This window comes from Cololabis saira, chromosome 1 (assembly GCF_033807715.1).
Source record: "Cololabis saira isolate AMF1-May2022 chromosome 1, fColSai1.1, whole genome shotgun sequence".
Classification (NCBI taxonomy): Eukaryota; Metazoa; Chordata; class Actinopteri; order Beloniformes; family Belonidae; genus Cololabis; species Cololabis saira.
Genome location: NC_084587.1, coordinates 26,336,712 through 26,361,657, shown reverse-complemented (window position 1 = coordinate 26,361,657; position 24,946 = coordinate 26,336,712). Strand labels below are relative to the sequence as shown.

Here is a 24,946-nt window from a genome sequence, read left to right as displayed (position 1 = left end):
GACTTTCTGAGTAGTTGCAGTATACTTGACAAAGATAGAATTGCCAATGTGAATGTACATATGCACTGAAAAAAGGAAGTGTAAGTGCACAACTATGCAATTTGGGATACAGCCTTTGATTTTTTTTCTTAGCATCCATCTGACTATTGGATCGTCTGACGTCAGGATAGACTTTCTGAGACATCCACTTCCTCGAAAGACTAGTTTCTGTCTTAGTTGTTTTCGACTCATCCTTCCTTCCCTGTAGAATTACAGACCTCATATTCTTTACAAATGGTTTTATAACCTTCCCCAGACTGAAGAACAGATGATTCCTTCTCTAAAATCACTGATTTAGTTCCTCCTTGGCATTGTGTTAACACACTTTTGGATGTGTGAGACCAGAGATCGGCCAAAATGTCAGTTTCTATAAATATGGTCACTTGGGTCTCTGGGTGGCACAGTGGTTAACAGCAAGCGGCCCATGCACTGAGGCTACAGTCCTGCAGCGGTCGCAGGTTCGAGTCCCGGCCTGCGGCCCGTTGCTACATGTCGTCCCCATTCTCTCTCTCAACCCCCTACCTGTCTACATCTTGAATAAAGGCCACTAGAGCTGCAAAATAATCTTAAAATAATAAATATGATCATACTTCACAATAATCAATTACTCAAGCATAGTTGATTATGTAGTTGCTCTGTCCTTTTGATTTCTGATGAAACTGCAGGGGAGAATTTTGTTTTTAATGCATTCATTCTTCATTTGGACCTTGTTTTTGTATGCCAAGTGCTAGTATTCATTTTTGGTTATAGTTAATTCATTTCAAGACTTTCTAAGTTCCTGATCCCTCTCTAGCTTTGAAAACCTTTGAAATGAAAGAGACTTTTTTTCCTCACGTAAACATATGCAAGTGATATTTTACCAAAGAATTCTGATGTCTGACTTTATGCATTCAGTTTTTGTTTTAAATTGTTTCTGCTGGCTTCCTGTGACAAATTGCTTGAAGTACATAATTGGAGCACTGGAGAACAGTTATCATTTCCAGTAGTTCACCTCCCACTTGGCCACAGTACAATCAATAAGGCACATTACACATATCACACTGTATTTAATATAATGCTTACCCGTTGTTTGTCATATCTTTGTTATGCAGTTATAGCCATGACTGAGCAAAATATCCTGAACATTCAAATAGAAACTATTTAAGGCCAATCAGATAATGTACATAAACAACTCAAAGTTTGGGTGTCGTTGCCTAAGCACGCGGTGAACAACACAAGATGACACAATGATATTGCACAAACATATGGTTTTCTTGAAGCTGGGGTAGCCATGGGAATTAATAATGAATCACATATTGGTTAGACAGGAACAAGAAAAGCATTTATTTTACAAAGTACAGCTTTCAGTCTTCTTTTTTCCAACGCTCTTACACTCAGAAGTGTCATGCTGTTTCCTTCATATCATAAATAATGCTCAGTGGAAACAAAGACAGCTGGAAGAGCTTGGACATTCAGGCTGTGGGGGTGGACCTCTGTTTTTCTTCTTTGCTTCGTTTGTGCATCAGATATGCAGCTCCTGTTACCATCAAGATCCCATATGTAGCCAAGACACACTGCGAAAGAAGGGGATATTCATGACTGCTGGGATCTGACATGTAAAACTTGCACAAAACCGTGTATACATGCGTGTTACACACATTGCGGCGGCCCTGCAAGGTGTAGCTGTTAAAGTATTTCCTCAAACCAGTAAGTTCCATGGAGTTTGGTGCCTCGATGCCAAACAGCTGCTTCTGAAAACACACAAAATGAGAAATGGTGGGAGGAAGCATTACAGTCAGATGGGCTTTTTGATATCATGATATGAAATAAAGTACGAGCCAAACTTTATGCGAGTAGAATTGCAAGTGTGAATAAAATATAGGTGATAAAGGCTGATCCACCCACAATAAAAGAGAGAGAAAGAGAAAGAAAAGAAGATCATAAAACTGTCAGCGTTAGAAATAATCTAATTAAGTTTATCAATAAAAGTCTTTGCTTAGATAAAATTTATACAGTTCATATCAATAAACTACAGCTCCAGAGATAAAGAGCAAAGCAAAACGTTTCAAATATAATTAACAAATGCTGCACAAAGCCCTTAACGTGCAGCTCGCATTGCGCAATTGCACTCTTCCATGTCAAAATGAATGTGAAACAAAAAACGCTGAACAATGGGAACAGATACTTAAGTTTATGAGTGATGGACTCTGCCAAGAAATTTAAGCCTTACCTTTTTGTTCTTTTTTTTTTTAGGTAATTTCAAGGCTGAATGTACATTTCAGAAAAGACATTCGGTGCAACATCCTAAATGCTGTTATTATGGAAAGCACACACTGATGTGGCGTTATACTGCCTCTAGCTGGTGTTTCTGCAAGCAACAGCTGCACAAGTACAGTGAATACAGGCACATGAAACCAGGACCAACTGTAGGATATCATGTTTACTGCATTAGAGTGCAGCTTCTGTCTGGAAACAGCTTAGACTGTGGAACTTAATGAAAAGACATCCTGGTTCCTTTCTAAAAGGTCTTGTGTTCAACACATGATCACACTTCTCTTTGTTGAAGGAGAGAAAATGCACAACAGTATTGTCCTACACTTTTTGTGAGCTTGCATGAATTATATCATTGAGTTTGTCACTAAAATGTTATACTTCTAATGATGTGCAAACTGTTTTTTTTAAAGTTAGAGGTGAAATTTTAAAAAATGTCCATGTCCAAAAAAAACTACAAAAAAACAAAGACAACATGCATAACCATCTTTAAGGTAGTTAACTCCAACCAAAATAAAATTCACCTGAAACTAACTCATTACTGTAATTTTATAGGAACAAAAATAAAAGCTTGATGTCAACAAAGTTATGATTTCACAAGACAGTAATTATACTTCCTCCCCACACTGCTAGTGGAAGGATATATATATATATATATATATATATATATATATATATATATATATATATATATATATATATATATATAGTAATTTATGTATTTATTTATTTTTCTAAATGTGATTTTGTGTTATTTCTACTCCATATTGTCTTTTAGATGAGTGGGAACAAAATGACCAAGACATACATAGACTGTTAGTTGATGCACAGAGCTGAGGGCATTGACTCTCCTATCAAATTCTGCAGCTGATGATAAATTAGCCAATATTCAAAATGTTGGCATATTAATTTAAGACATTATTTGTAAATGGAAACTATCTTATATGTAATAATATGAAAGAAGGCAAGATATAAAATAAATTCCAGAAATAAAACAAGCAAAAATAACAAAATTCAGTGCAGGTAATCAACTAGCACAATTAATGATGTCTTTGAGTGTTGCAGCGTGCTGCTCTTTGTTTACAAACTACTGGCTTGTCTGATAATTCATATGGATGTGTGTGCTGCAGACCTTTAATGACCTTTATAAAGACTGATCCTTGAGTTAATATTAAGTGAATTTTATAAAGGGATCCTTTCATCTGATATAAGGAAAATGCAAGCGTTCATGTGAAAAGAGAAATTATGACCATTTTGAATATTAGCTTGAAGTTGGCCAGGACCCATGACAGACGCAGACAGCATAGTGCAGACAAATCCGCTCTGCTTGGTAATGCTGATTCCTCTCTCATTGATTTCAGCAGAGAGGAGATTATATCTTTTTTTCCCTACCTCAAATTATACAGATTCACTTACGTGAGGCCACATTATTGGCAGATGCCTGATGCATTGGAAAATGACGATTAAAGTCGTTTATAAAATAGCAACCCAGAGGTGTTTAAATGACACTGAAAGAACCAAAAAACTGAACCTGTACCCCCACTTCCCCAACAATACGTGCTGTGTATTGCTCTAATTTTCTAAACTAAAAATAAACTTGTATCTTAAATATGAACAGCTCATGATTCAGTTCAATTAATTAGTACATTATTAATCCCCAAATGGAAACTATATTTGATGCAGGATGAAAGTCAGTAAATTGATCAGTATTGCAAATTAACTTCATTGCAATAATTTGTGTAAACCTGAGGGCAGGAATGATCTCCTGGAGGAGTTTCTGGCTGAAAACGCCCAGTATTTACTGAAAGTGTTGGGTTGTAAGAGTATGTGCAGTGTTGTCCATCATCTTTTGAATTCTATGCAGCATTCCTCTTTGTCCAATCAGCTCCGAGGGTCTCAGAGTAGCACAAAGCCAGCCTTTTCAGTTTCTTTGCTCCAATGCTGCTGCAACAACAGACCATGGCAGGTAAAACTGGCCTATTCCACCATCCTTCTATAATATACTATGTACAACCTCTCGATCTGTCTGTCCATCCATCCATACATCCATCACGAGCACTGAGTGGAGGACTTATGCATACTTGGTGTGTTAAGGGAAGCTTTGGAACCACTCTTATCAAGGCTGGCACTGGATCATTGTCAGTAAGTTAGGAACCTTATTAAGGACAAAATTATTTATGATGGGCGGTACTTAAAGTGCTGTTTTCTGGAATACATTTTGGAAATCAGAAGCTTCACTAGTGTTGAACCATAACACAGCTAAGTAAGTGTGATTAGATGCCCAGTGAAGCATGGTCATTTTTGTGTCTAAGGCCTGATATAATTCCCCTCTCATGTCTTTATTCTCATTTTCTAACAAGGTCAAGCAAAATGACTTCAGAAAAGCCTTTAGAGAGCCTTTTATTTATTTACTACTACTACTACTACTACCAGAGGTGGACAGAGTACTCGACCCCAGTACTTGAGTAAGAGTACAAATACTACTGTTCAAAATTTACTCTGTTACAAGTAAAAGTAGCTCAGTCAAAATATTACTCGAGTAAGAGTATAAAAGTACTTGCTTTTAAAGGTACTTAAGTATCCAAAAGTAAATGCTTTTAAATTTACTTTAAGTAAAAGTAAGAGTAAGAGTAAATTTCTTATTTTCCACATCAGTAAATTACTATATTTTTTCTAAATTAATTTAAGGATCTTTTAACTCTTGTTTCTGAGAATTGGATGTTGAGTTGTTGAAAGCAGAGAGGTAGTTCTGCTTCGGCAGACACAATAAACATTTGAAAATAAATGTCTGTGGTTTGTCTGTGCCCTCGTTTTTTACTCGGTCGAACTCAAACACTGAGTTAAAATACGGCCAAGGATTTTGTGAAAGTCCCTGCTCCGAGTCCGGCTCATTATCAGACTCAGACGACTCAGCGGATTGTCTTTCTTCTCCTGACGCAGGCGTGGCCATTGTTGCAGCTCTGTCTTGACAAACGCAGGCTACTTTGGCGGTATCGTTTTGAGGAGGCTTGACGTATTTCCGCTTTACGTACATCCCAGTGGAGAGCGTGCACTGTGATAGGTCTCCTCCTTTGACAAAAACAGCTTGTGATTTTAGGGAAGAAGAAAAAAGAGCAGACCTGAAAGTAACGAGTACTTTTCAGCCTTCCTAGAAATTTACTCGAGTAAAAGTAAAAATATTTGTCTTGGAAATGTATTCAAGTAAGAGTAATAAGTACCAAAGAAATCTAATACTCAAGTAAAGTACAAATCCTCTGTATATGTACTTAAGTACAGTACTCAAGTAAATTTACTCCGTTACTGTCCACCACTGACTACTACTACTACTGTCATTAGCAGACGCTTTTATCCAAAGCGACTTACATATGAGAAATTATATATGTATATTTGAAAAGGTTTTTAATCACAACATTTTGCTGTAATTTTAATTCATTTAGAGTAAAAACGCAAAGGTTTCTTTTTTAAGGTTGTGTTCTCAGAATATGTGTATATCTATGGATTCACAGACTACTAATGGAGTAATCTACTGGTATGGACTTAATAAGTTGTATGTAGTATGATGTGGGGCCCCTGTGTGAGTGCGTGTCTAACTCGCTGCAACCAGTGGCTGGTCCTACCTTCACCTCTGTGATGAGATGACCGAAGCTGGTGATGGGGATCCTCACTTTCACAGGGGACGTCGGCATGGCTGGTGACAGTGTACAAATGTTGCATTGCCATTACTATTTTCGTCCCCACACACATTTCATTGAAGTAAACATGTGTCAGGTATAGACTAATACTTACTTGTTAGCTGTAGGTGAACGGAGTCAATTACACAATTGCCGTGTGTGGTTATGTATGTTATGTATACATGGTGTTCCGGGAGCTCTGACGGGCAGAACATCCTGATCAATCATATGCGTCTGTGTAACAGGCGGACCAATAGGATCTGGTCTGAAGGCGGGACTTGTAGGCTGTTACGCAAAATGTGCAGTAAGGTAAGTGTTGTATTTTAATGTAACCACCAGAGGGCGCACGACCGTTGTTAATGACCATAAAAGAAGCTGCTCTCCAGTCAATAGAGTTGTGTAATTAATAACTGACGCTTTCCAGCTCATCATTCATCCTAATCTATCTATCTATCTATCTATCTATCTATCTATCTATCTATCTATCTATCTATCTATCTATCTATCTATCTATCTATCTATCTATCTATCTATCTATCTATCTATCTTCTACCCAAATCATATTCTTTAGTTTTTATCAACATCTTATAGATGCATTCATGATCAGAAATCTATATGCATAAATGACTATACATCAGAGGTGGGTAAATGGGCCAAAAATTGTACTCAAGTAAAAGTACTGTTATTTCAGAATAATATGACTCAAGTAGAAGTAAAAAGTAGTCATCCAAATAATTACTTGAAAAAGTACTTGGTGAAAAAACTACTCAAGTACTGATTAACTGTTGAGTAACGTCTGATTATTTTTTTTAACACAACCATTCAAACAGACAAAAGTACAAAATAATCATCTTCAGGCAAATTAGATCAATAAAATAATTTAAAATTACAAAAAAATAAAAAATAGCTTAAATTAAAATAATCTTAATAATTCAAGTACTTTAATAAATAATAAAATAATATCAGAATAAAAAAATAAATTAAGCACAAGTAGCACAAAATTTCAAGCCTTTGTACTTTTCTTTTTTAACCAGGCAGAACTAGAACAAGACTCATACACACAGACTCATAGTGTTTGGGTCTGTGTAAATGTGACAAGACATGCAAAAACAAACATTTTTCCCAAAGAATCACCCAGTGATGTCATGAGATTGACGCGTATGCGGATAAAAGGGATAAAAGAAAAGTAACAAGCTCAATGTAGCCTAATGTAGCGGAGTAAGAGTAACAGTTTCTTCTTCACAAATCTACTCAAGTAAAAGTACAAAGTATAGTGATTCAAAACTACTCCTAAAAGTACAAAATTTCCCAAAACTTACTCAAATAAATGTAACGGAGTAAATGTAACTCGTTACTACCCACCTCTGCTATACATAGAGTCAAATGAATAACCAGGTCTGAAGAGGATTAAATGAAATGTTTCTGTGTCTGTCCAATCTATCTCTGTTTTAGCAGTCCTCAGATGTCCTTGCGTTTTAGTTCCCACTGTAAATCTGTACACTGAATACTCCCATGTTGTCTATACTTCTGTGGCAGATCTTATTTCTTTTCATTTTCAAGGTTGCTCTTTTGACAAAGTTTTGTTTTTTGTTTTTACACTTTTACATGTCCAAGTATTTCCATTTGGACCCCAAATGGATATGAAGTGGGCTCAAAATATGGGTCTCACATGGGATTGTCTGCAACATCCATGGTGGCCCTACTTGTGTCTGTCCATAGGGACTCTGACTGGGATCTACTTGTGTTTTAGATGTAAATGGTAAATGGCTTACACTTATATAGCGCTTTCCAACTCCTACAGCCCCATACCACTTTACTGTAGACATTCACCCACACACGCACACACACACACACACATTCACACACCGGTTGTTGGCGGAGCTGCCATACACGGCACTGGCCTGACAACCGGGAGCAACTGAGCACTCCGTGTCTTGCCCAAGGACACTTTGGTGGACACAGGAGGAACTGGACTCGAACCACTGACCTTCAGGTTCATGGGCGAATGCTCTACCAACTGAGCCCCCTACCCCTACTTGTAGAGCAACTGCTTAATTTTTCAAAGTGGGACCTTTTTGATCAAAACTGTACCACACAATTTCCCCTTTTCCTTGCTCATGTCCATTTAGCCGACCTGTCATCCTTTACTGGTCCCATGTAGGCTTCCCATCTGGGGCTCACAATCCTGAAAGCATACACAACTCATTCATCGGCCCATGTAAAGCCCAAGCCCACTATGTATACAAATAGCCCACTTTGAACCAAGATGGGGCTCACATGGAGATGCTGGTGTGATTTGGACTGATTTTCTGTGCATGGCCACAGGTCCAGGTTTCACTTTTCATCTCAAGTTCCATTTTACAATTTAAAAATAGTTTGAAGGAAATAAAGTGGGTCTGTGAAATAAAGTCAAATGCTTCTGATCACCAGTTTAACAACGATTGTGCTCAAACTGCTGAAGATCACAGGCTGTCATGCAGTATCAGAAGCTCTGGATTTAATAAAAAAGAAGGTTTGTTAGAGGTTTTCACAAGCACGAGCAACATTACAGCTTTGCATCACAAACCCTTGTTGATTTAGAAATATATCTGGTTTAAATTTTTTTTAAATACACATGCTAATTAAAAAGGTTTGTGGTCTGAACGAGTGAAATCATCCTAACAATGTTTTGACATTGAAAGACAGGCAAACACACCCAGTTTCCATGGAATTTCATCACTGAAATGAGAAATAGAAACTGTGACTGAAATTTGGATGCATTTCAACTTATTGACTTGGACAAGTCTGTACAGAGCTCCACTCTAACTCCTGCCGTTTGTCGCTGATAAGGCACCTTTCGACATGGGCCGCTGATTTATTGAGCGTTCGAACTAATGACTGTTGGCGGACTGCATGATCCCATTTCACACTTGCTACAACAATCAGTAACTTGACCAAAACAAGCAGGAATCCAACTTGTCAAATCAATTTTGTTTCCAAAGCCCAAAATCCAAAATCGCACATTTACTTCAAGGAGAATAAAACCTTGTCCTCGGACCCACTTTCCAGGTGGGTGACATTATTACTCAGTCTTCTTCTTTTTAAGCTCAGTATTTGATTAACCACTAACATTTTCAGAATGAGACATTGGGAGATCAGATATACATAATCGCTGATGCTAAAAAGAAGACAAACAAGGTGGTAACAAAGTGCCATTTCCTTCTAACCATTATGATGTTCCAAGTGTGTAACGTGATTATTCAGTCATTTGAATAATAAAGAACAGTTTATTTTAATCTTAAGGCTCTATCTATTAGGGAAATTCTCATCAGGTCTAATAAAGTAAATATATAGCACCACCGATGAATGACGCCACCTGACATATACTGATTAATAACTTAATAACTGATCCAAAACAAACTGAAAATGTAGAAGTGTAGGAAAACTGAAGTACACTCTTACTGTGTCCATAGGAATTAATAAAAGGAAGTTTCACCATCTGCTAATAATCAAATGATCATTATCTTTATTAATTTATAATCTTTAAAGGTGACAACCTCTAAGAAGCAGAGGTTTGCCATTTTTTGTAATCCGCTGGTCCTGAGCATTCAGTTCTAAGTCCATCAGTCTACAGTAAGAAAGAATGTTGACAAGCGGAAAATATTTGAGACGGTTGACAAGGTTTCCAGGAGTGGATGTTCCAGAAATGTCCCTCCATGGCCAGACAATGCTCAGTAAAATTCGAGTTACTTCTCAGAAGGAAGTCTAATAACATCTGCTCCAATACCGATTTTCTGGCACAGCAGTTTCCTGGTGAGAGTCCTATCTAAAAGACAGGGACTATTTTGTGTCTTTAGATAGCTACAAATCTGAGCTAACAAAAATAATATGTGGAGTTCCTCGAGGTTCAGTTCTGACAAAACAGAAATAATATTTTTGGAGCCAAGGAAGAAAGATGATACGTCAGCACTCAGATTCAAGCAGTAAAGCTAAAAACCAATAGCCAAGTCAGAAATCTGGGAGTGGTTCTGGACTCAGAGCTGAATTTTTACAACCACCTTAAGACGGTAGTGAAGTCAGCCTATTATCACCCAAAGAACATAAAGATGATGATGATGAATCTTTATTTCGGCTTGTACAGAACAAGATGAAAAGGAAGAAAAAAAAACAACATTTCTTTTGCCGAAAAGGTGTAGGCTGAAGCCGTAGCTTATAGTGCCTACCCTTTTTTCTTTTGATCAGCAAAAATTTGAGACATTAGCTTTTACGCAGTGAGAACAAACAATACATAAAGAAGAAAAAAAAAATAAGTAAGACAAAATATAAAATTGACATTTCACATCCTAGAATGTTTTTGATAGTATACTTTATAATTATAGTGTTTTATATTTATTTACAATATTTTCTTTAAACAATTTCTTAAACTTGACGATAGAGCGACACATTTTTAGGTTGTTATTACAACTATTCCAAATTTCTCTTGCCTTAACTGATGTACATTTCTTTTTAATATTAGTTCTTGCTGTCGTCATCTCAAACATGAGTTTCCCCCTCAGGTCATAGCAGGTTTCTTTTATTTGGAACAAGTCCTGAATGCAGTTTGGAAGCAGTTTCTGCTGGGCTTTAAAGGCAAATAAAACAGTTTTCTGCTCTACTATATCATGGAATTTTAAGATATTATATTTAATAAAAAGATGAAGATAAAGATGTACTTTATTGATAACAGGACTCAGAAATGATTGTGCAGCAGCATCATAACATACAGAAACAAAAAGAAAAGTGACCTAGAAACCTAGATATATAAGTAGAAAAGTAACATCTAAAAATATGTACATCCTATACATACAGTACAGACCAAAAGTTTGGACACACCTTCTCATTCAAACAAATGGAGAAGTGTGTCCAAACTTTTGGTCTGTACTGTACATACTGGTAGGGTGCAGCAGAAACTAAGTAATAAGTAATAAAGTAATAAGAGATGTGCAAATGTTGCCATGTGCAATGAAAACTATTGAGGATTAAAGGACTTATGTCTCAGCAGGACTTAGAAAAACATGCTTTTATCTTCAGTAGACTGGACTACTGTAACGCTGTTCTCACGGGTCTCCTAAAAAAAATTAGCAGCTGCAGTTAGTCCAGAACGCTGCTGCCCGAGTCCTCACTAAGACCAAGAGAGAGGACCACATGACTCCAGTTCTTAGATCTTTACACTGGCTTCCTGTTTCTCAGATATATTTAAAAATCCTGCTGTTGGTTTATAAATCTCTGAATGTTTTAGGACCAAAATACATCTCTGATTTCCTGGTCCATTATGAACCAACCAGAACCCTCAGGTCGTCAGGGTCACACCTACTCTCTGTACCGAGATAGAACCAAACATAGTGAGGCAGCAATCAGCTTTTATGCTCCTCACCTGTGGAACAAATTCCCAGAATGCATCAGGGCTGCTGAAACTCTCAGTTGCTTTAAGTCAAGTTTGGAAACCTTTTTATTTACTGCTGCATTTCTGTCATCTACCATACATACTTCTATTTATTGCATCTCATTTGTTTGATTTTTTTTGACTGATGTTTGTCCGTCTTTAATTACTGCTTTTTAAACTATTTTCTAGACTGGTACTTTTAAATTTGAGTTTTAGAACGTAATCATATTTGAACGCCTGTAAACTCTGTTTGGGTTAAAGTCCCTCATGTTTGAGTCCGGTAAACTCTGTTTTGTTTTATTTTATTGTTTAAACTTTAAATCATGCTTTTTATTTCTATTTTAATGTCTTTGTAAAGCACTTTGAATCACCTTGTTGTTGAATTGTGCTCTAGAAATATATTTGCCCTGCCTTGCCTTGCTCTAAATAACAACATTGCATCTGAACAAACCAAAAGACTTCTAGGATACAGTGGACATATCTGGCCATAATGCACAACTACATGTTTGAGAATAACCAAATATAACATATAAACTCACACCAGCTGCTGAGAATGGTGATGGGGGACAGGACCTAGGCAGAGTTGAGTTGAGGTAAACTCAAGCTCCTTCGTAAACCAGAGGAGTCATTAATAAGATGTGAAGCCATTAGAGTGACGTCTAAAGCTCAGCTGGAAATCGTTCACACAACGGGACAATGATCACAAACATACCAGAATGGATACATTTCCTGGTGGAAATAATGTGACAGAACCAAGCTGTGCAAAAACAAACACCTGAAATACTTAACTGATCTGAAACACTGCTGGAAGAAAAGAGTGAGCTGAAATGTATCTAATGGCTGATGATATCATTCAGAAAAAAGTTATCTGCTAAAAGTGATTCCAAAAGTTATAAAAACCATGGGAAATGCTTACTTTTTCAAAACGCTACTTCTGCATTTTGGCTTCTTTTATAATAATGGCAGTGTGTTATATGTAATGTATTATATGAAGTCATATTTCCCCTTTTTTTTAAGACTGAAATAGTTTTTAGTGTTAATTAGTTATGTGCTGATATAGAAAATCTGGATCTGAAAGGGACTACACTTCATTTTGCATGACTTCTTTTTACTTTAATTTTGCGTATATGTAATTGTTTTTCTTAACATTATTGTTAAAACTGTGCCATACATTAAATTAGAAAGAAAATTGGACCAGGTAGAATGAAAATAGAACGGTATGGTGTTTAAATGTGGGGAGGGGTTGACGATTCTGTAGTTGGGTGATTATTTTCAGTGATATTGGAGGTATGTTACTCAAGTTTATTGATTATCATTATCTTCATTGAATACGTTTCTGATTACCCTAAGAAATTTCTTCATGCAAGCAGGAAATATCTGTGTTTTCTCCAGCCCTCAACTCAGCACTGTTTAAAAAACAGACAGGATTCTGTAGTGGACAATAAGTGGAAACACTTTAAAATCAGTGTGCTCTCACGTTTATAAACACAAGTTAAATATCCATTAGCAAATAAAACACTGTGCATTGAACAAGAAACAATGCAGCCTTCTACAGGAGGAACGCAGCCCCACCTGCCCCCCTCACCCTTTGTGACTCCCCAGCAGACACGGTGGAGTCTTAGCGCTTCCTGGGGACCATCATATCCCAGGACCTCAAGTGGGAGCTGAACATCACCTCCCTCACCAAAAAAGCACAGCAGAGGATGTACTTCCTGCGGCAGCTGAAGAAGTTCAACCTGCCAAAGACAATGATGGTGCAGTTTTACACGGCCATCATTGAGTCCATCCTCACCTCCTCCATCACCGTCTGGTACGCTGCTGCCACTGTAAAGGACAGGAGCAGGCTGCAGCGTATCATCCGCTCTGCAGAGAAGGTGATTGGCTGCAATCTTCCATCTCTCCAGGACCTGCACGCCTCCAGGACCCTGAATTGTGCAGGAAAGATTGCAGCAGACCCCTCCCACCCCCGACACAAAGTGTTTCAGATTCTTCCCTCTGGCAGGAGGCTGCGGTCCATCAGGACCAAAACCTCACGCCACAAGAACGTTTTTTTCCAATCTGCAGCTGTCCTCATCAACAAGGCCCCGGCCCCCCCGGTCCCCCGTCTACCACGGACTGCCCCCCCCAATCCCACTCTACGTTACATTAACGTAAATATTCCAATCCTGTAACTTTTGTACAGACTCATTTCCGGCACTTTAAAAACCTCATTTTGTACATTTCTGTTTATACATTACATTTCATTTTATCTCTTATATATTTGCTTTTATATTGTATTGTATTGCACCAATCACCACAACAAATTCCTTGTGTGTGTTAAAAAACTTGGCAATAAACCCTTTTCTGATTCTGATTCTTCCCTGGACCTGAGTCCAGTTTAGATGGACTCTGTTGTCAGCATTTTTAGAAAAATATGTTTTTCTCAGTTTTACCATTTGAAATGACATTTTGTTTGTACTATTTTCATTTAAATATAGTGTTTAAATTATCTGAAAAGCACATTATTCAATTCAGCTTTATTCGTACAGTATAGTGCCAAAGCATGACAAATGTTATCTCTAGGCAGTTTTTGGGCGTTTAATTTCCCTTTGATTCTTCATCTCTTTGTCTGTGTTATTGAATTGAAACCTCTGTTTCAGAGTCTCAGACTGTTTTGATGCAACAATGCAAACACATGATTACCTTCATGATGATTGGTGTAAATCCTAAATCAGATTGTTTTCCCCCTGAAGGAATCAGTGCAGTTCAAACCTGTAGCTGCTAGAGTTGTGGGCAGGTGACAAAATATCTGTTTTTGAACACTTTCACATGAAACCTGTAATATTGCAAGTTCAAACATTTAAGAAACAGACTTTCCTGTCATAACCTCCTACACAGCGTGTCTGTTGAAAAGAGATGAGTCTATTCAAAGCTGTCAATGGGTGAGATGCAGTGTACCCGATCTGGACCACGTTTTGTCTCGTCAGCTTTATTTCATATGTTAATACACATCCATTGCTCCATTTCAGGCTTGCAGCACACTGACATGAGGCATTTTTGGGGCAGTGGAGTAAAAATGAATGAATGAATAAATGACTAAATAGATAAAGTTATTTCAAAAAAGGGAATCCTCAGAGGACTTCAATCATGATTTGGAACAAAGGAAGACTCTGATGGGTACTGATGGGTAGTGGACCTTCAATTGGTTAACAAGTGTGAAAGAAAATAAATTTGGTGTTAAAAATAAATTATCCTCAAAGAAATGTGTCTGTATGTGTATTTGGAAGAGTCTGGAATATTTCAGAGCATGAAGAGCGAGGGCACAAGCTTAAACTGGCAACTGCATTACTCATCAGGAGCTGATATAAACACATGGACCAAGGATTAGTGTGAAACCTTGATTTAGCACTAGAGCCATGAATGTCCTCTTTATTCAAAGAGGGTTTCAAATAATCATACATTATTTTAAAATAATGAATCATGCCAAAGAGGTCATTTCAGGTGACTGACATGTATTTGCACTGACGGTAACCTGCTCTTCAACACCGGTGAGACAAAGGAGCTTGTCAATGTAAAGCACTTTGAATTACCTTGTGTTGAATTGTGCTATATAAATGCTATATAAATAAACTTGCCTTGCCTTGTTGTGGACTTGACTTCAGGAAGGAGAAAAGAGACACGCTTAACCCTTCCACATTTACCAGATGGCTGTGAAAAGTGTCTCCAGCTTCAGGTTCCCACATCTTGGAGGACCTAATCTGGACCACCAACACCTCCAGCCCATTGAAAAATGCTCACCAACACCTCCTCTTCTTGAGGACAGTGAGGAAGTCGTCCCTGGTGGAGTTTTACAGGCATGCATTTGAGAACATCCTGTCCTGGATCACAGTCTGGTGCAGGAACTGCTCAGCTGCTGGCTGAAAGGCACTGCAGTGCATGGGTGAAAACCACTCAATGCATCACAGAGACCCCACTTCCTACCGTCGAGGACGTCCAGAAGAATCGCTGTCTAAGTTGAGCTCGGAGCACTCTGAAGGACCCGTCTTGCCCTCCCCGGAGACTGCTCAACCTCGTGCCCTCTGGGAAATGCTACAGGGGCTTTTGGACTAGAACCAGCAGACCCAGGAAGAGCTTTTTCCCTGACAGCTGTCTCTCCAATGAACTCTGCCCCTGCTGATCCCCACTTTAAAACATTTGTTGTATTCCCATCCATCCATCGTCGACATCTGCTTCCTCATATTTAGGGTCATGGAGATCTGCTGGACTTTCCCAGGTGTCTTTTGGCAAAAACTAGGGTACATTGTGGACAGGTTTCCAGTCCATTGCAGAGCTTACATGCTCACAATCACTCTGATGAACAATTAAGAATCATTAACTTGACATTTGTGATTTTGGACCATGAAGAAACTCAACACTGAAATAACCCGACTGGGATTCGAACCATGAACCTCATTTGCTGTGCAAAACAGTGCTATCCACCAAGGCTACCATACAGCCTGTCATTTATAATTGTGAATTTACTCAAAACTGACTTGAGTTTAGATTCATGTTTTTCGACTATGGGAGGAAACTAGAGAAAATCTAAGCGCAGGGAGATCAAGCATGGAGAGTCCTAACCACCAAGTCCCCCTAATGCTTTGTATCCGTCTAATTTTAAGAACGTGAACTTGACACGAAAGTGTTTGGAAAAAACAAATAACTCAAATAGGGGGATTCCACAAATCTAGACTCAGAGACACATCATTTCGCAATTCAACCATCTGTCGTACATCATTTAGGTACACGTTGCGCTTCAAATCCACGCAAAGCGACCGTCGTCATTTGACCATACCTGTCAAGTCTCCCGGTTTGCCAGAAACTACTGTATTTTACCCCTCTTTCCCACCATCCTCCCGTATCAGTATTTTCCCCGTAAATTTCCAGTTTTATTCTATAATAATTTTTAAACAGCAAACTGAATTGTCACTAATCTCGCGATAACTGCCCCTTGCTGTAGCCTGGGTGGAGAGTAATCACTTTATAAATTGAATGAAGGATATGAACATTTTGGCATTTGTAGACGGTAGAAAGTACCGGGATAGCGAGATTTACAAGAAGGTGAGCGAAAAGTTGCGCGAAGCAGCATTTGTTTTGAATTTGGATACAGGAAGAAGAAGCTGAAATGACGGGAATTGCGTCATGACGTTCTCCGCGCGTCGCTGGTTTGATCGAGATATCCCAAATGATTAATTACCATGTATACAGGGATAACCCTGTTTACTCACGCATGTAAATGGAATATTCCGAATGTTTCAGTAAAGCCGGGCATACACTGTGCGATTATCGGCTCGTTTTGAGCCGATTTTCCAGTCGTGCAATTTTTTTTTGATCGGGCCCGATTTTGACCCAATCGTTGCTCGTGCCTCGTGCAGTGTATGTGGGGTAACGACGAGAGATTAACACCTCACGACGAGCTCCCGATCAGGAATCGTGAGGTCGCAAGAAAATCAAGCATGTTTGAAATCCTGGTCGCTCCTCGTGAAGGAGTCGCACAGTTGAAGCAGCTGCGACTCGATTTGCCTCATCCTTTCACAGAGAGCATGCGCAATATCTGATGTTACGTCAAAAACTATTATTTGTAGTTTAAGTGTTGCAAATTCACATTACAAATCATGTTTTAATAGCAAAAAAAAAAGCGCATTTCCACGTACGGTGCAGGTCGCCGCGTACCCTGCGCCGTAGGCTCTGCGTTGGTGTAACGCGGAACCATAAATCAGCCTTCAGTGTGTGCGCTGTCTGCTGTTCGGAAAACCTCTTTTTTTCTCTTCTCATTTTGCTGGGACGGCGGGTTCCTCCGCCGAGACACAACTTTTGCGGTATGCGTTCTTTGTTGTGTCTAAAAATGATGCGCAGTGCCCACTCAATCAGAAACGGTACAGATATTTGGGGATTTTTTTAATATAAAAAAAATAAAATTATAAAAAAATAAAGGATCCCCATAACCTTTGATCGGGTGGGCAGGACGCACGTTTGGGTGGACACAGCTCACCCCTGCCCCAAAACCGGCCTCGAGTTCCAGTACACAGAGCTCCGACGGGAGGATTATGATCGTATAGTGTGAACAGACGGGTCGCATCTGAGCATCGGCTCGTACAGTCTGAGACCCTAAATCGTGGGGTGTGAACTTTTGAACTCCGCAATCTAGTCGTGCAGTGTGAGATGGGGCAGTCTCAAACGATTTAAAATATCGCACAGTGTATGCCCAGCTTAACCGGAATATTAGCAATAACCCGAATTTTGACTGCATGTAAACGTAGTCAATGGGAGCAAACTCGGAACAACAAACCACTCAGAATCCCGCATAGATAATGAGGTTAGAGAATGGAAAGATAAAGACATTCCTCAGAGGCTGAATTTCTAATTTATTTAGCAAAAAAAAATCAAAAGCTTGTTTTTAAGACATTCAAGGCCTCTTTAAAATAAATATTACATGCTATAATAGGTCCCCTTTAAATCCAAAACTTAACAGGTACCGTATGCATTTGCCGCTGTGGCCCCCCGAGGTGGAGCCCGGACCTGGAGTGGGCGTCTACTGAAACATGCGGGACTTGAGGTTCAACTCCCGCAGCCCGTGACATACGGAGCTGCGCGCGCACCTGCGGTGTGTGAGCGTGAGAAGGACGGAGCTGTCAGCTGCAACACTTCACTGGGGACCGGGGGACGCTCCGCGGCAGCAGCAGCTTTTTCTCGTGAACTGGACGCGGACTCTTGCAATATAACACACGGGCAGCCTGAGCGACACCGAGGCTGCAAGCGGGGCGGAGAGGAGGAGGAGGTGGTGGAGGAGGTGGAGGAGTCGCTGTAGCAGCAGCAGCAGGAGGAGGAAGAGGAGGAGGAGGAGGCTCTAGCTCACCCCCCCCACCCGCCTCCGTCGTGTCTGCCTCCCCGTCTTGGCCGTCCTCAGCCCTGCTGCCTCCCGGACCGCTTCCTCGTTAAGATGGCTGACCCCAGCAGCGACGGAGAGGTGCCGGAGAGCCTGCGCGGCTTCGCCCGGCAGGGCGCCCTGCGCCAGAAGAACGTGCACGAGGTGAAGGACCACAAGTTCATCGCCCGCTTCTTCAAGCAGCCGACCTTCTGCAGCCACTGCACGGACTTCATCTGGTGAGTGCGCCGCTGCGCGGGGGGACATGGCACACAGGTGCTTCACTTGCTGCTGCAGCTGCTGCTGTTGCTGCTGCGCGTCCTGTGCACCGTGCATGCGCCATTCTCCATTCTCCCCGGTCCTCGGTACTGCGACAGCACCGAGGGGCCTGTCGCTGCTGCTGCTTTACCGCAGCGACCCCGACACCCACCCCTTGGACCGGTGGGGGTGCAGGAATGCCGCTGGAGACAAGGGGCCCTGCTGTTGCTGCAGCTGCAGCTGCAGCTGTGTGTGCTGACCTGGCCGACCATGTGTGAATGGATGTGTTTGGTACCTGTGTCTGTGTCTGTGTGTGTTTCTGCATTCCCCAAATTTGACATCCCCATTTTCTGGTACCATGGTACCAGGGGCGAAAATCCTGTTTCATAGTTAGGGGGGGACAATAAACAGTAACATTTTAGAGAATAAATCCAGGGGGGGACAAGGAATAAAAGTTTTAGCCTTCCTTTAATACAGCATTTTGAAATTTGCATCTCTATCTCGCAAACAGGCAGAATACCTTTCTTAGAGCAATACAAAACAATGGTATTAGGTGGAAGGTGGCAATAATACAGCACATCTGACATAATACATTGCAAAAACCCAAAATCTTAACAAGAATATTTGTCTTATTTCTAGTTAAAATGTCTCATTTTTAGTTAAAAAAAAATCTCATTACACCTAAAACAAGACTCATCACTGGAAAAAAACAACAATTTTCACCTGTTTCAAGTAGATTTTCACTTAAAATAAGTAGAAAAATCTGCCAATGGAACAAGGTTTTTTTGCTTGTAATGAGAAGATAAATTTTGTTCCACTGGCAGATTTTTCTACTTATTTCAAGTGAAAATGTACTTGAAACAGGTGAAAATTGTTTTTTTTTTTTTTTCCAGTGATTAGTCTTGTTTTAAGTGTAATGAGATTTTACTGTTTATTATTATTTTCGGTTTCGGCCACACATTTTCATTTTGGTGCATCACTACTAAATACTACTGCATTGTTCCAAAATTATTAATTCTGTCTCAAATTATTCTAGGGGGGGACAGCTTTACTAATGGGGGGGACTTGTCCCCCCCGGGATTTTCGCCCCTGCATGGTACCATGTCTATCTCATACTGCTGCACCTTTCAGTTTTTTTATTGTATGTTAATAAGTGCCACATTTGTTTATTAACTGTTTGCTATTTTTAAATCTGGGTACAGTGAGCAAAATAACCGGAGTCAAATTCCTTGTCGGACAATGTTCAAACTTGGCCAATAAAGATGATTCTGATTGTCTGTCTGTGTCTGCAGGGGCTTTGGGAAGCAGGGGTTCCAGTGCCAAGGTAAGAGTAGCGCCTCAACCCTAAATCCTTGAGCTGCTTATGGCTGTGTGGATGGACTTCACTGTCTAGTTGCTGTGTGTCTTGTCAAATTGTGACCTGTTGGTGGTATGTTTGTGGCAGGTTCTGGCCAACAGTGATAAATGAGAGTGAGAATTGTAAGGATTTTAAGAAATTGTTAAAACTATGAGGGGTTTTTCTATAAGACTGTACTCTGGTTGCTCTCAGCGCAGAACCACCTCCTGTTTTTATCACCAGACTGATTAGCTGAGTTCTTCTTTAGGTGAGAATGGTGAAGAGGAACAGATGTTTAAGATTGATGGGTCCCCTCCTGTTTTTCTCTGGGTTTTGGTTGTCGTAGATCTTTGCTGGGTTGGCATGTCGGATTAGAGATAGACAACAGAAAATATATGGCTGAAAGTGTGACATGTTTAAGTTTCTTTCACTGCAGTTGGCCTTCCAGATAAGGTTCAACATCTGCTCCTATAACGTACAAAACACCTCCCTTTTTCAGTATAAATATGACTGGATTGATGACAACAGTGTGCATTTCTCTCCTACCTATGTGGTTTGAGAAAAGTTTACCTCCGGCTGAAGAAACATTGTCCATGATATAATAAAAGCTTGTATTAACATTTGATTCTGTTCACTGGTTTACTTATGGTGCACCAGACAAACGAACACAAGGATCCTTCAGAATGCTTTAAAGAGGCCTCTGGTCTAAGGAGACGTGAGATGTAAGAGAAGAAGAGTCGGCGGAGCGTTGAAAGCTGAGATGTCTGGTTGTGGCTGAGGGGAGAGAGAGATGGCAAGGGAGACCCACCTGGAAGTTTGATTGCTCTAGTTATTCTCCCCTCTTATTTAGAGCCTGACATCTTGATTGGAGCTGTAAGATGGTGGGTTTGTTTGTAGGTGGGTGGTGATTTGTGCTCGTGGGTGGGTGTCTAGACATGGACCTCTTCACAAAATGGCTTCAACACTGGCCCTTTTGCTAAACATAACATCCCTAATTCACATGTTTGCTTCTCCACTGCAGCAAATGTTGTTCTGCTGCCAGTTATCACTTCCTCTTCTTCACCGGTCCATCTCAGACGCCCACCACAACTCATCTGGTCCCAGTCATGCGACCAGTCGCGAGCGGTTCAGGAAGAAGTCGACCACAGTTTTCTATATTAGCTGAAGGAGTTGTGTAAACCCCCCCCCGCCCCCCGGAAGCTGTAGCTTTGTCATCAGCTCTGGTGGCGATACAGGAAATGTATTAAGGGCAGAGAAAACTAACATTTAATGTGAGAGTGTGCACAGCCCTCTGGACTAAAGTGAACCGGTTATGTGGTGAGCTGGCCTGAACTGATGAATGCAAACGGTGTGCACACACAGCGTGTAGAAAACACAGAGCAGTCATGGTCTTTTCCAGGTCAGATTAGGTTTCCTGGCGAGGTTCCCTCAGTTAACTGACAACATTCAAGTCTTAAATATGTTGGAAGCCTCTTACACAACAAATCGGAATAGGTTCTGTTTATGATGCAAGTCCATTACCGAAGTTTGCAGCGAAGACATGAATTGTTTGTTACTCAGACAGATTATCCGAAAAGTGTTTATTTAGGCATCAAGAGCAATTTTCACACGGCACCAGCAAGATCCAGCCTGGATAATGTACAGACTTGCCTGTTCACACATGTACTAGGCTGGAAGGGATTGGAAATACTCCAGAATGGCACTTGGATAAAGCAAACAAGAGGGAGGACATGATGGGAAAATAATTCTGTGGAAATCCTTCTCTTTTTTCCGTTTCTTTGTTTGCACATGGAGTAAAGCAGTGGGAGCAGTTGACTTAACCATAATAATAACAGACTTTGTCCTTCAACATAGCGACATCATCATCAACCAGACCAGCAAATATGATCTTGATCTGCAGTTGCTTGCTGTTGATGAGCTGCTCATGATTTTATCTGCACTTATCTGTCAGGAATGGAAGTAATTCATAACATTAACCGTAGTTAATTTAAATTGACCTTTTTTATCTAATAAACATGTAAGACTAATTTTGCTTTAATCATCAGTTTTTAGGGATTTTATTTGGCTACAATTTAGATAGTCTCTGCAACAGTGTTAAACATTTTCTTAAAGTCAGGCGCAGCAGGAAATAGTCTTGTGCTCAGAAAGCAGGTTAGTTGCCTCTTTGTGTGAGAGTTGATGCTAGACAAGATGTTAAGGAAAAAAAATGGACCCATGGTTACACATGAATGCAGTAATCTTCTGAATCTCTGAGACTGAATGTGGGGGGGGAAAAAAGTCTTCAGTTTCATCTGAGGAACCAGTTTTGTCCTCTTGTTCCATGTTTCCTTAAGCAAGTGTTACTTTGTATTATTAGACAAAGTTTTGTTCAAATGTATCATAATTTCAGTGGTAGGATTTTACTTAAAATGGGATAGAATTTCTCCGTAGTATTGGTACTTTTTCAAGACTAAACTGATTTTGCATGTTGGAGGTGAATTTTACCAGTCAGTTGTGACTGATTTTAAACATTGTGTTCTTACATACAAGTCTTTTGTTGTATGTAATATTTACAAAGTTGAGAAGCAAAGATGAATGTGTTAAAATCGCTTTAAACAACATCACATTTAGAGTACTACATCAAACATTTCTTTAGTTTAATTCTTGTCATGAAACCTTACCCGAGCCGCTCAACTCTTCATTCAGCTGAAAACAAACAGTTTTAACTTGCTTGATATTAATGCAATGCAATTTTTTTTTTATACAATTTTTTTTTTTGAACAACTTTTTGTTTTTGTGTGTGTCTTACAGAGCAGGTGACCATAATGCACCAGTATAACCGTGCAGCTATATTCTTCTGTTGATGATGCAAAATCACCAACTAACAATCATAAATGTTCATTTTGTGTAGGCTGCTAGCTCCTGATTATGCTCCGTCACTGCATCAATGCAGAGTTGATCATGATGTGTCCTGTAAATGAGATTTTTCGATACATGTAATACTGAACGGACTGCTCGCCTGTAAAAATGACTTTCCCTTCTTATATTTAATGCATGACTGAGAAAATGTGTACTTTATGTACACGTTACCCGAGATTGTGATTCTGTGTATAATCTTTGCATTTTAAGAGTAAAACGATCCAAAGTCAGATGTTTTTATAAAGGGAAAATAGATATCAGGGGATTAGCCAGGAGAGTAAACAGGAAATGGTTTAGATTTTTCTCCACTATTTTCAGCCTTACTATATCTGTTTATGAATTGAGGTTATTCTTGATGGTATTTTAAGAATTTAATCCCAAAATTAATTTGCAGACCTAAACTTCCACCTGTAATTATTTGCATGTTAGTATAAGATACTAAAAGTAATTTTTATTTAAAAGAAATAAAACAACCTCCCCACCAGCAGGGTGTTATTTTTGTTATTTACTTTTGACTTGCATGTAAAATGAAATGTAACTTCGTATCCATTAATTTTGTTCAACTGAGGCCTAATAGTTTGAATTCCATCTGCCTGAATGGAGTTAACCTATTATTTGAGCAAAAAACCCCCAGAAAATACATGAGAAAAGTGTGAGAGGCATGAACCAGAAGCAGTTGTAACACTCAAATAGGTGCAGAGGAAGAAGGGTGTAGATGCAGTTTAGTGTGAATAGGAGGTGCACAAACACAGACCAGTATAACAACACTGGCCTCTTGGTTCTGAGGAATGCCAGATATCTGGTGCAGACTTGTTCTTGCATGTACGACTGAACGTGCTTCCCACCCTAATGCCACTGCTTTGGGTATGTTGTATGACAAGGATAGACACTGTCTCCTTCACATGGGTGTGTGGATACTTGCTCAGCAGGTAATCAGAGACAGCCCCTCTTTCTTTCTGGCCTTTAGCTTTTCTTTTACTATAGTTTGTGTATGTGTGACTGCGCACCTGAATTTACTTACAACAAAAAAGAAAAAAAAAGAGGAAGTAACTCTCGCCATTTCCTGCAGAAGAGAGATCCAGATGTCTGATCAGCATTTGGACTGAGTGTTTTTAAGGTTAAACTTCTTTTTCAGTTGACTGTTCAGAATTCCAGTAAGAGCTATGACAGGGGACGATAAAGCAGCCTCTAACATACTGTATTATGACCTTGAAATGGAACTAGCTGAAAGCAGTTGAGCCATAACTAATTTTATAATTTAGATCTGTGCAAGCATGCAAGGTTGATTCTTTTTTGTCTCTGGCTGGTGCTGTGATGGACTGGTGACCTGTACAGGGTGTACCCTGTCTCTCCCCAAATGACAGATGGGATAAGCTCTACTCCCTTTGTGACCCTGAACTGGGTGGATGGATAGATGGATATATTTGGGCTTTTCTTAACTGTCTTAACACACCCTCTTCCACATATATGTGTAACTGTATCATGCACAAAAACACCCCTTGCAAGGCAGGGAATCTAATGGTGCTTGAACACAGAACAGTTCACTCACACTAGTCAAACGTAAACGTTGGTCAGACGTTAAGAGTCAGTCATGCTTGGGCATGGAACAAGTTGCCTATGAACCCACCCAAAACCAACAACTGTTCCTTTAGTTAGTGCTGAACTCCTGTTGAAGTGACTACACACAAGTAGAAGGGACACTTGTGTAAATTATGGAAAAAGCATCCTACAACCAAGTGGGTTCCTTAAGTCAGACAATTGAGAGCTAAAAGGTGGAAACGAGCATTGTAGCCCCACCTCCCCCTTCCTCTCTGTATTCATGAGAAACAAAGTGGGTGTGGTCTGGCTGAGAATTTCCTCTCGTTGTTCCCCACTTAGAAACTTTTTCCACATGTTTTCTCAATAAAGCAGCTGTTGTACAAACCTTGGCTGAAAGCAGAGCAGCAGCAGAAGGCTGGCCATGAGTTGAACATATGAGCAAACATTCTCCGTCAGTTTACAAATCAATATACAAATGTTCATCAAATACAAATCATAGGTGATTTTCATCAGATGAGGCATTTTTAAGTTCAGCTTCTGGTGATTAATACATATTTTTAATAGGAGTTACTTTAGATGGTATTTGTGAACCATTGACATATATTGTTAATTGATGGACCCCCTTTTACCATCAGAACTGCCTTAATTCTTCGTCGCATAGATTCAACAAGGTC

General features: G+C 39.7%; 1 protein-coding gene across 2 annotated transcripts in view; it reads left to right on the top strand.

The window, feature by feature from the left end:
* The first annotated feature begins 18,191 nt into the window (after window positions 1–18,191).
* The window catches only part of LOC133441753 (protein kinase C beta type), a 46,306-nt gene continuing 39,551 nt past the window's right edge, over window positions 18,192–24,946 (top strand). Inside the window, exons 1-2 of one of the 2 annotated variants that reach the window (XM_061719387.1) lie at window positions 18,192–18,480; window positions 19,792–19,823. In XM_061719387.1, coding sequence (XP_061575371.1) covers window positions 18,317–18,480; window positions 19,792–19,823 — 196 coding nt within the window. In that variant the 5' untranslated portion in view covers window positions 18,192–18,316. The remainder of the gene's footprint in view (window positions 18,481–19,791; window positions 19,824–24,946) is intronic. The other variant, XM_061719379.1, reaches the window with a different exon arrangement.